The sequence below is a fragment of the Dreissena polymorpha genome, chromosome 2 (genome assembly GCF_020536995.1).
Source record: "Dreissena polymorpha isolate Duluth1 chromosome 2, UMN_Dpol_1.0, whole genome shotgun sequence".
NCBI classification, from domain to species: Eukaryota; Metazoa; Mollusca; class Bivalvia; order Myida; family Dreissenidae; genus Dreissena; species Dreissena polymorpha.
In genome coordinates this window covers 22,259,986-22,272,139 of record NC_068356.1, presented here as the reverse complement: position 1 = coordinate 22,272,139, position 12,154 = coordinate 22,259,986, and the positions used below count along the sequence as shown (strand labels likewise).

Below are 12,154 nucleotides of genomic sequence, written 5' to 3'. Positions count from 1 at the left end.
TCCATGGTTTTAGTGTTCTAACTGAATAACAACATTGAAAACTAGTGCACAATTTGTCTTGTAAGGCTAGACAGATTCGGCGAGTTCGCAATGGTGTAGTGGATATTGCGTCCGTCTAGCGATCGGAGGGTCACGGGTTCGATCCCCACTTTTAGGAGTGTTCTTAAGAGCTCACCCACAAACACCAAGTACTTGTTCTACTCAGGCCCAAGACTCATTGAATAGTCAAATTGCGTCGATGATCCCACTGCAATTAATGGGAAGAAGACGTTCGAGACTAGCTTGCACAATGACGTTTTGACGTTTGCTAATGCGAGCGTCCTTCAGTCAGAGCTTTTTCAGACTATAATGTCATTATTCAGGCTTCCGACGGTCATTTTCCTGGACTTTCAAACAAGTTTCATGTACACCAATAGGCCAGTTGGATTCCAAAATGAAGCTTAACTGCACTCTGCATAATGAGAACGCATCAGATTATATCCGTGTAACATCAACATGGAAAGTATTTTATGGTCCATGAAGGAAGATTCTTTTACATTAAAGAACAATAAGCGTTACTGATAGAGTAGACTCCGTTCAATTGATACAGAAGAATCAGTTCCATTAATAAAGAAGAATATGCTCCATTGATAAAGAATACTTGGGTTCATTGATCAAGAAAAATCAGTTCCATTGGTAACGAAGAATCAGTTTCAAAGATAAAGGAAACTCATTTATACTTAAATAACTCCACACAATTTATAATGAAAAGGGGTTTAAATATATGGGTTTATTACGGCACTTTATAACGTAGAAAATGATTAACATCACATTAAAATGAAACAACTGGCTTAAACTACACCATTAAACTTTTTTGACGGAACGTTGATTTTGTTATTCGCAAGCTAGGCGCAAAGTGAGTTTAAATAGCGGCTATAAATTTGTTAGCAAAGATTTTGTTTTAAAATTATTGATAACGTGGTTTTCGTTCCTTTTATATCATTGACATCAGATAAAGGCGTTCCCACGGTATGTCGCATGTTGTATGTAGTAAACAAAGACGACCTTTATATAAGTGTAGAACACCAACAATGTTGCTCATTCAAGCGAAAGTGTGTTACTCGCTTGGTCAGATTCAACTTCAACGATTAAGATTGATTAGCTTTCGCAACAATGCTTACCGAATTGTATGCAGTATCCATTTAGATGTTTGATGATAGGATCTGTATAACAAAATGTGTAACAAAATGGCCACTTGTGTTAGATCGTTTTAGCACATGTTTTTAAATACAAAAAACTTGATAATTTAGCAAAATGATAGCAACTCGTAAAAGTTTTTACTTAAATGAGGTCATGGGATCTTTATCGTTTGATATGATCCTAAATCTGCGTGATTAACAATATGATCCTGCCACTGCTAGATGAACAATATTTTCATACCACTGCTAAATAAACACTATGATGATATCAATGCTAGATGAACGATTTGATCCTACCACTGCAAGATACACAATATGATCCTACCACTTCTAAGTTAACAATATGATCCTACCACTGCTAGATAAGCTATATGATCATACTACTGCTAGATGCACAATAAGATCATTCAGCTGCTATGTGAAAAATATGATCCTACTACAACAAGGTTAACGATATGATCCTATTACTGCGAGGCAAACAATATGATTATACCAATACAAAGTGGACAATATGATCATACAACTGCAAGATGAATAATACGATCCTATCATTGCAAGGTTTATAATATGTTCTACCACTGCTAGGTAAAAAATATGATCCTACCACTGCATGATGAACAATATGATCCTGCCACTTCTAAGTTAACAATATGATTGTACCACTGCAAAATGAACAATATCATCATACCACTGCAAGGTCCACATCGTGATCCTACCACTGCTAGATAAACTATATGACCCTACACCTGCTAGATGAATACAATGATCATATCACTGTAAAATAAACAATAAGATCCTATCACTGATTGATAAACTAAATGATCCTACCACTGCTAGGTGAACAATATGATTTTACCTCTGCTTATAGACAATATGATTCTACCACTGCAAGGTACACAATAAAATCCTACCACTTCTAGATTAACAATATGATCCTAGCACTGCTAAATGACAATATGATACCACAACTGTTAGGTGAACAATATGATAATACCACTGTATGATCATACCACTGCTATGTAGACAATTTGATACTACCACTGCTAGATGAACAATATGATCCTACGCCTGTTAGATAAACAATATGGTCCTACCACTGCATGGTACACATAATGATCCTACTACTGCAAGGTGAACAATATGATCCAACCACTGCTAATTGAACAATATGATCTTACCAATGCTAGGTGAACAATGTGATCCTAGTACTACAAGGTGAACAATATGATTCTACCACTTCTAGGTGAATAATATGATCATACCACTACAAGGTGAACAATATGATCCTACCACCGCTAGGTGAACAATATGATTCTAGTACTGCAAGGTGAAAACTATGACCCTACCGCTGCAAGTTGAAAATATGATCCTACTTCTGCAAGGTGAACAATATGATCCTACCACTGCAAGGTGAACAATATGATCATACTTATGCAAGGTTAACAATATGATCCTACCACTTCAAGGTGAATAATATGATCCTTCCACTGCAAGGTGAACACTATGATCCTACAACTGCAAAGTGAAATTATAATCCTAGTTCTGCAAGGTAAACAATATGATCCTACCACTTCGAGGTGAATAATATGATCCTTCCACTGCTAGATGAACAATGTGATCATACCAATCCTAGGTGAACAAATGATCCTGGTACTGCAAGGTGAACAATATGATCCTACCACCGCTAGGTGAACAATATGATTATAGTACTGCAAGGTGAACAATATGATCCTTCCACTGCTAGGTGAACAAAATGACCCTACCACTGCTAGATGAACAATATGATCCTACCACTACTAGGTGAACAATATGATCATACCACTGCTAGGTGAACAATATGATCCTTCCACTACTAGGTGAACAATATGATCGTACCACTGCAAAGTGAACAATATGACCCTACCACTGCAAGGTGAACAATATGATCCTACCACTGATAGGTGAACACTGTGATCATATTCAGTTAGGTGAACACTATAAATATACCACTGATTAGGGAACACTACGATTCCAGCACTGCTATGGAAATATTAAGTTCCTAGCAAGCTAGGTGAAAATTATGATTGCGCCAATCTTTTCCTTTGTGTAAATGTCGAGTTTCAAATACTTGGTTTATTGACCTTGCTATGCTTAACTGTTTATAAAGGTGATACTGTCCTTAGATATCGAACACACTCTTAAGAATTTGAGTCATGGATATCTGAAGAGATTGTTCAAATACAACTGTATTTGCATATTGAAATGGTTGAAGACGTACAATTATATATACATGTACGTTATCTTGATCTTCAGACAAACATGTCAAAATTTGTTGACGCAAAAGTACAGTCGTGAAATAGTGTTTTTATTCTACAATAACATGTAGTGTTGGATTGTTCTTAGAAACGGGCAACATATCAGGTTGTAGTTAAATTATTTAAAAACAATCATCGTGTATTATTGTCACGGCTTTTTGATGTTGCTCTGTAAATACAATTATAAAAAAACTTCAAATCAACTTTTGCATAAACCGGTGACAATATTGGAAAATAAACAGAAATAGTAAAACAAGTGTTTCATGGTCTCGTGTTTTTGTGTACTGAGGGGGGGGGGGGGGGCGGGGCGGGGCGGAAACCAATACAATTGTTATGATGCACACCTTAAGTGAACAAGTAATATTCTCTAACAAATACAGATGTGATATTAGAAATGCTATCGTGTAATCGATGTTTGGATTTATTTTACAAAATAACTGCAAAAGACTTGATAAGCCACTTTTGAACAAGAATGTTAAGCGACAGCATGTCCACAACTTGTATTGGCTATACGTTTTATTTTACCATGAACATGTAATCGCTCTTGAAATAGAGCATTGAATTATCATAATGTATAATTCGTGTTAACAATATATACGTATTATTCATGTAAATTATATTTATTTTATTAAATTCATATTAAATTCATATTTATTTTTAATATTAAAATATATACAAACAGAAAATAAATAACTTATGCTGGTTGAAACACAAACACAATAGAAGGGAGGTAAGTCCAACAATAATTTATTTTCTTCGGACGGAATTGGAATGAAAAAAATACTGCAGAAAACAATCAACACATCAAAAACAAATCACAGATATGCTCAAAATATCCGACCAGCAGAAACCGTGAATAACCAGCAGCAACAAAAGCTGCTGTAAAAACTCATTTAGAATAATGTATATTGCAGGCTAATTTTATATAACATTTCGTTTACAATTACAACGCTTACAATTACATTTTAAAAAGGGTAAACTGCAAATATGCAATTCTTATATAAGGAAATACATAAGCACGTTGGTAGGCGTCAGTATATTTCTTTTCACAACAAATTCAAACTAGAAATGGCGCGGAAGAGGCCGACGCGTATCCCCACGCCGCATGTTTAACCCAGGGACGCCCCATGGTTGGTAATGGGGCCATGCATAGCTGAGATTGACCGTATTGTCATAAGAGAAGTTAAGTATCAATTAGAAGTGAATCGGTGTAGAAATGAAGAAATTATAGTAAAAGGTAATTTTGGGTGGGTGTGGCCTATGTGGGCGGGGCGCCACAGGGTTGGTAATGGGGCCATGCATAGTCGAGATTGTCAGTATTGTCATAAGAGAAGTTCAGTATCAATTTGAAGTGAATCGGTGTAGAAATGAAGAAATTAAAGTTAAAGGCCATTTTGGGTGGGTGTGGTCTATATGGGTGTGGTCTATGTGGGCGTGGCACCCCAGGGTTGGTACTGGGGCCATGCATAGTTGAGATTGACCGTATTGTCATAAGAGAGGTTCAGAATCAATTTGAAGCGAATCGGTGTAGAAATTAAGAAATTATAGTAAAAAGCAATTTTGGGTGGGTGTGGTCTATGTGGGCGGGGCGCCCCAGGGTTGGTAATGGGGCCATGCATAGTTGAGATTGACCATATTGTCATAAGAGAGGTTCAGTATCAATCTGAAGTAAATCGGTGTAGAAATGAAGACGTTAATGTAAAATAACCTAAAACAATGAGTAAAAATCTCTGAGCCGGCCCCACCCCAACCCCCATTCCTTTTGACTCAGGGGTCAGATCAAAATTCCAAATAGTGCAGGGTCGCACATATGCTCATAGCTACCATGTGTGAAAGTTTCAAGGTTCTAGTGCTAATAGTGTAGGAGGAGATAGTGGCCAGGACGGACGGAAGACGGAGATCAACGCAATATCCTCACTTTTTCTCCGAAAAACGTGGGGATAATCACTCATGAATCTCCTTCAATTTGTTCAGGTAAAATTGCTTCAGGTGCGCTGTGGAAATGCACGTGAAGATCGTGGTAGTCATGTTGCTCGCCTGAGTGCATCAGGACAGACTGAGGGACGCCCGCCTCCGCCTCATGCGATCCTTCGCTCGTTATCAACGACGTCGCAACAGGCACTTGGGAATCATCGTTTAACATTGTGCTGTCGTCTGCATTAGCCGTGCTAGATAATTCCCGGGGATTCGGACGTTCATGAGGGGTGCGCACGCTTATGCTGGTATTAATATCGTCTGTTGCGGTGTGTGGGGACAGATCACGTTGTCGCCGCTTCTTTTTCTTTTTTCTCTTTTTTGGTTTCTCTTCTGGCAAAAAACTGAATTAAAATAACTATATTTAACATCAACAATTAAAGTGAAAAAAACACACTTTTTTCTCTCAGTTAAATATATCTTTTAAGTTCAAACGTTAGGGCTTTTATGTTAAGTAAACATATTTGCAGACCATATTGGCAACTTAAAATACAAAACATTTACTTCGTTTTGCCGACAAATTATCCAATACTGAAATAAAATTGACGCACGTATAAAACAGTAGAAAAGCAGATTATCATCACAAAGAACAATAAGAGACAAATATACGAATTGTATAACGTGCAATTAAACAAGTAAAATGGAACGCGTTGATGTAAAAAGTTTTATAATCAATACTTAAAATTTTAGGCGGTTTAGTACGGTAATTGGATTAATTGTGTATTTAAGTATTTAGACTATTTAAGTTCTTTACATTTAACACATGTATTTTGAAAAGAAATACATACGCAATACATTCCAATAAGATAATATATACTCTGAATACATATACATTAAAAAAGACCAGAACTTGTGGACAAACAGTTGATTGATTGGATAAATGTAAATGGACGGACGGTTGAACATTATTGGACAAGTTATTGAATTGTCGATAATTAAAACGGGTATTTGTTTGCATTTGTGAAAAAAAAAACGTGGATTGAAATACATGTGTTGCTGACGGGTAAAAATAGATAAAAAGACCACACAGAAAGAACGTGTGTATCTCAATTTCCTATAAGGATTATCATAACATCAAGTATGAAATTCGCGTTAAAAAAATAACAACATTAATAACGAAATAAGTGTCTATTTAGAAATGGTATTAGATATGGATACCCACAACATTAGAAATTCGTGTTTGGTTTGAAACGTTATTTGAGATAACACAAAAAGACCAGAATGCATGCGCAATATTGGTTGACGAAAATCACGGTTACAAAAATTATGAATAACAAACCAAAAAGGTGAAAAAGATATAATTGATTACCGTCATTGATCATAATGAGAACTGAAAACAACCAAAACAAAACGTGCAACATCTTGATCTGGGGAGGATAACATCTAAAAAACATTATACAGACATGTATCTACAGCAAAAAGTACATACCACTAATTCTTGACACATACATTTATATTTACTACACCCGAAATATCGTATTAAGTATAAACCGTTTTTTCTATCTCAAAACAGTAGTTTCAAATTGAGCCACATCTTGCGTAAATTGGCATTATGCAATTCTCATGCGGGCCGGGCGTGTGCGATCAGGGCAAGAACTACCCTGTCAGTTGCATTAAAGTAAGCCACAAGGTGTCCAGGAGCTACCCTGTCAGTTGCATTAAAGTAACTCACAAGGTGTCCAGGCGCTACCCTGTCAGTTGCATTAAAGTAACTCACAAGGTGTCCAGGAGCTACTCTGTCAGTTGCATTAAAGTAACTCACAAGGTGTCCAGGAGCTACCCTGTCAGTTGCATTAAAGTAACTCACAAGGTGTCCAGGAGCTACCCTGTCAGTTACATTAAAGTAACTCACAAGGTGCCCAGGAGCTACCCTGTCAGTTGCATTAAAGTAACTCACAAGGTGTCCAGGAGCTACCCTGTCATTTGCATTAAAGTAACTCACAAGGTGTCCAGGAGCTACCCTGTCAGTTGCATTAAAGTAACTCACAAGTTGTCCAGGAGCTACCCTGTCAGTTGCATTAAAGTAACTCACAAGGTGTCGCATGGAAAATAAACGCATCCCAATTGTAATAAAATTTAACAAATAAATAAAATGAAACATTATACCTGTATGAAATTTCATATACATGTAATAGGACAAGTTTTATTTTAGTATTTGTGTTTACATTGTGTGTCTTTGTCTCCCGTTAAAGAGCATGTTAATAACAGGCATAATATTTGCATGGACAATTCCCGATTCAATTCAAGCAGAGCGTTTGGTCCTTGAATAGCCTAGGCTATTTTATATGACCTAACTTCCGCATAAAGCAGCAGAAACTACACGCATACATGCAAACAAAAGGCTTCATGGAGCACGTGGCACGAAAAAGAAGAACACGGACACAGTCAGTCATTTTACTGAAACTACAACTGAAATTCTACAAGATATTTATGATAGGTCAGTACATACATGCTTGCTGGTTTGCCTCCAAATACGACCAGCCCTGTACCAAATGCGATAAATGTGATAATGCTTTGAATAAATCAGAATTTTTCAGTAGGATGCTGAAGGTTGCAAAGACCCGTTGCACCGCATGAGAGGGACGTTAAGACGAATTTGAAAGCTGTTACAAGTTGTAACTTACTTTGCAGTATCAGCGAAAACTTGACAGACTTCAACCAAAAGCTTATAAAACCAAAACAGACAGTTCATAGGTGGTTACATGAGTTGGGGACGTCGAAATATGTTCCAACCATTGAATACTGAAATGTCGATTTCATACATGTAACCTTTATCTTTTACTAGATTTTTGTATATATTTTAAAGATACGTTTTAAATGTAGCACAGGCGCTAATGGGGCCAGGAACGTTCAACATCCCACGTCAGCTTACACATCACGCACGTATAAAGTATATAATAACTACGTATCGCATGCGGTGAGTATGAGTTAAGACTACTTGTTCGTACATGACTGATGCATACCGATTATTTATAAGTAAGTCCCAATGTCCGAAAGCCTGAAGAAAGATTGATTTTGGTCTGAGGTTATGCTAAGGAAACATGCGAATTCGGAATTACATCATAATTTAGGAGTATAATAAAACTGGGCTGGGCGGGATGTGATGCACTTACACGATTGAAATAGGCTATAACATACGTACACTGACTGATAGGGTAGTTACATTTTCATGCGAGTTTCTTGTGCTTACTGTTTATACTAAATTGGCATTCAATTATCAATCAATTTATTATCAACAGTTTATACATTGTAAATACATAAGAAGTTTAGTATTTAATTATAATAATTGTTAAATACGCTCAAAATTCACTGAATGGCAGGTTTCCTTATCAGTCTTAATCTGCATTCAACAATAACTAGTTGTTTTTTTTTGCTAATATGACAGGAATTAATGCACATCTTGCATATTGCACTGACACTTACGAGATGTTTTCCGCTGGGTCGCTAAATGGGTGTGTCGCGTCCATATCTGGTCTAGGCGTTAGGGAAGGCTTTATGTGGGACACTTTGACGGGAACTTGCGACCCCTTAGATGGATTCAAATCCGCAGACAATGCCTGCGGACGTTGGTTTTCCATAGGATGTTTATTTTGACCGTTTGCTTTAAGTCCCTTATGTTTAGCGCCATCTGTAGTGCTCTGTTTGTTAGTGGTACCGTTTGCCGAGGCAGAAGGATTGCCACTTTGTTTTACTGTTCGTTGTTTGTCAGCGTTACTCGTTGACGCCTCCTTTTTCTCGTGCGTTGAAACCACGCGGTCTCCGCCGCCATCGTGGTGACCTACTTTAGTGGACCTTAAATTTCCTGAGTATACAGTGTCATTTTCATAACCAAGGTTCCTACTTCCGGTCACTCTGGAAGAACGCGGCGTCAAGTGTTTCTCGATGTCTGCACTAAGCACCGGCCTGATGCAACACTTAAGTATAATACCAACCAACAGTAGTACCAGCGCAAACGTCAATATGGCGATGCCCGCAATGTGCCAACCACTGAAGCGCGCGAACGTGACGTCATTATCGATGGAGCCGACGACGGTGAGAACCACGCCGGGAACTAGTAACGGTACACTGAAGCTCACGAAGCAGGGACCCAGCAGCGTCTTGTAGTTGTGGTATTCGATCATGCGCATTTTGCAACACCCTTCTGTTTTCACGTCGTTGACGCTCATAACGTTATTTAAACGTCGAAGACATCATGGCTTAACGATCAACTGCAATATCCATATTTACATGGTAAGTTATACATTTAATAAATTAATAAAACACTAAGAATAAAGCACTTTAAAATCTGTTATTGTGAACTTGAGTTATTTTCATTAAAAAAATGCCTTAATAAATATATTAAAAACAGAATAAACCACTTCGCGGTTGTAAATTCTTTTGACGAGATTGTTATCCGTTGCATAATTCAACAATTGTACAATTTACATATTTTAGTTAAGTTTTAATGTCGCTCGTATTGAACAATTATTTAAAAACGTAATGTTGATCAATCCTGACAAACAGACAGCTATCGTTTAATAAATAAATGATAGTACGAATTAAATATGCAGGTAAATACTCAGGTAACATCGATTATCCCGAAGCGCTACCATTGAACTCTCGTGAATTATTTATCACTCAGGATTGATTCTGACAATACCACGTCGACAGTTATATACATGCACACGTTCTGAGTATTTTCCGGATCGTTTATGTTGCTTCAGTTTTTCAGTTTCAAGTTAATTTAATCTTTATCATTATTATCCTACCAAGCATGCAAATGTATTGTTGTTTGTTTTTAACCATGTTCAGGGCTTTAATAGCTGAATTAAGACGACAAACGCTTTAATTCGTGTAGTTTTCCTCAAAAGTGAAACTAATTTCTTAGTAGCAATGTTGTTCCTCCCATCAAGCTCGCTGAATGCGCGCTTTTTATCCAAGTTGGTTGTCCGAACTATTAACTTTTCCATATTTGAAGTGCATGGTCCCGTGGCATGAGACTAAAAAAACACCTGATGGTACAGAATTTATTAAATAGTATGTTAATTCATATGCAAAGAATTTACAGATTTTAAACTGTTTATTTGAAAAATTTATCGAATTCCAAGAATGCAAGAGCACTGTGGTTTATCAGTTCAGTGCGCGCGACATTCCATAACTAGTCAAACACGTGGTGATACTAGATGGTTAAATGAATGTGTACCATGGTACGCAAGCCAATCTTATACGTATGTGAAAGGTCTATCCAAACACGCTTATATGCACAAACCTGACACCTTTATTGACGTTCAATTTAAATCGTGGTATTAAACATTTCTTAATGCACGGTAATCAATAAGTTCGCTCCGAGCAGCCTAATGGATGGCTGATCCCGCGGAATAGCTATCTTTACAATGCATGCCGGGTTATACAGGAAGTTTTTTGAAATCTGTATACACAAATCGATCCCTTTAGGTGCGATTTGTATGCGATGTATTGATAATTGGAAAGAGTTTGACTGAAGCAGTTTTGCAGTTGCGATGGAACCCCTGATGACCGTAGCTGGCAACGTTCACTAGCGTACTCTGCTCATTAGCTGATTGATTAAATATCGTAAGAGTGTTACATTATCAGCTAAACGACGTGGTAGTTGATTATCTAATTAGTAAAACGTGGCGGGTCTGCAATTTCGAAATGCACGTGAGCACATGTAGTATACAGTTGTCAATATAATTACCGATTGAGCGGAGAAGTTCGATCTAAATGTAGATCACCGTGTATGACGAACTTGCGAAATGACGTAGTGACTTCAGATATATACATAAACTACCGGGTAAATAAACCTTGGGAGCAATTAAAGTAGCAACTTAATACACGAGTTACATTATTTATATATAGCATCGTTTATTTTCGTACCGGACGAATACAGGTACTTACAAAATTATTAAGTTCGTATGCTTTATAATGTACGTGTACATAGTACATATTCGATACAAATGCCATATTGCCAATACTACAAACATAAACGGAACAATATACTACCGTGAAGACAAATACGGACAACATTATCATAACCTACCGAATGGTACATGTACAATTTAATAATGTTGATTCCACATGTAATAATAATTATATGGATATTTTGTTTCGTCAGTTCGTTATCTTAATGCCACATACCTGACACATCCTGTATGACTTTAAAACACATATTTTCCGATAAGCGTTCAACTTAAATCACTTTCTGTTTGTGAATAAACCTTGCTAATGACATTTTAAATTAAGTATGGTGATTAGTTCTCAATACGTTCATGTTATATAATGTTAATACAGAACAACTGCTCAACTTATAACATACCTTAATCGGGTTTAACCGGACAATGAAATCGTTAATTGTACATGTCATCCCGTCATACATGCGCTTGGTTTGGTCGTTACTGGAAACATGTAAACAACCTCGCTCTATGGGCTTAAAGGGAGGCAACGATGAATAATCCGGTGTCCGAAAGTTTAGTGTTGTAGTGTTGGGTCCAAATCTACAATTCTTAGTTTCAAGCCGCAATAACATAAGTGGATCTAGGTATCATATATACTATTTTTGCATTTAATTGGCACAATTTAACAAATGAAATTTGACTCGTATATTGAATAATACATTTAGATCTAATAAAGAAGTACACATTCGTTTATCAATATTTGACATTTATTTAGAAAATCGTCATTGTACGAAATTGTGAACACATGTCTTTAAAT

At 36.9% G+C, this 12,154-nt stretch overlaps 1 protein-coding gene across 3 annotated transcripts; it reads right to left on the bottom strand.

Annotated features, from left to right (window-relative positions):
• Window positions 1–4,202: 4,202 nt before the first annotated feature.
• LOC127866186 (uncharacterized) lies at window positions 4,203–11,877 on the bottom strand. Of its 3 annotated transcripts, XM_052406611.1 has the most exons (5): window positions 11,582–11,753; window positions 8,870–9,654; window positions 7,896–7,929; window positions 6,756–6,776; window positions 5,653–5,790 (listed from the first exon to the last, which is right to left on the bottom strand). In XM_052406611.1, exons 2-4 carry the CDS (start codon window positions 9,610–9,612, stop codon window positions 6,765–6,767), a joined length of 789 nt encoding a protein of 262 aa, XP_052262571.1. In that variant the 5' UTR covers window positions 9,613–9,654; window positions 11,582–11,753; the 3' UTR covers window positions 5,653–5,790; window positions 6,756–6,764. The 3 variants fall into 3 exon arrangements, with proteins under 3 accessions (XP_052262570.1, XP_052262569.1, XP_052262571.1); XM_052406610.1 differs by lacking the exons at window positions 6,756–6,776; window positions 7,896–7,929; window positions 11,582–11,753 and adding an exon at window positions 11,760–11,877 and having other exon boundaries at window positions 4,203–5,790; XM_052406609.1 differs by lacking the exons at window positions 6,756–6,776; window positions 7,896–7,929 and having other exon boundaries at window positions 4,203–5,790.
• Between the last annotated feature and the right edge of the window lie 277 nt (window positions 11,878–12,154).

What these genes read in the sequence shown, in the direction of transcription:
- LOC127866186 (XM_052406610.1), bottom strand. Translation starts at nt 9,612, where the DNA reads ATGAGCGTCAACGACGTGAAAACAGAAGGGTGTTGCAAAATGCGCATG. An exon ending in GACCCAGCGGAAAACATCTC is followed by an intron (nt 5,791 to 8,869) that starts GTAAGTGTCAGT and finishes ATTTTAATTCAG; the next exon opens with TTTTTTGCCAGAAGAGAAAC.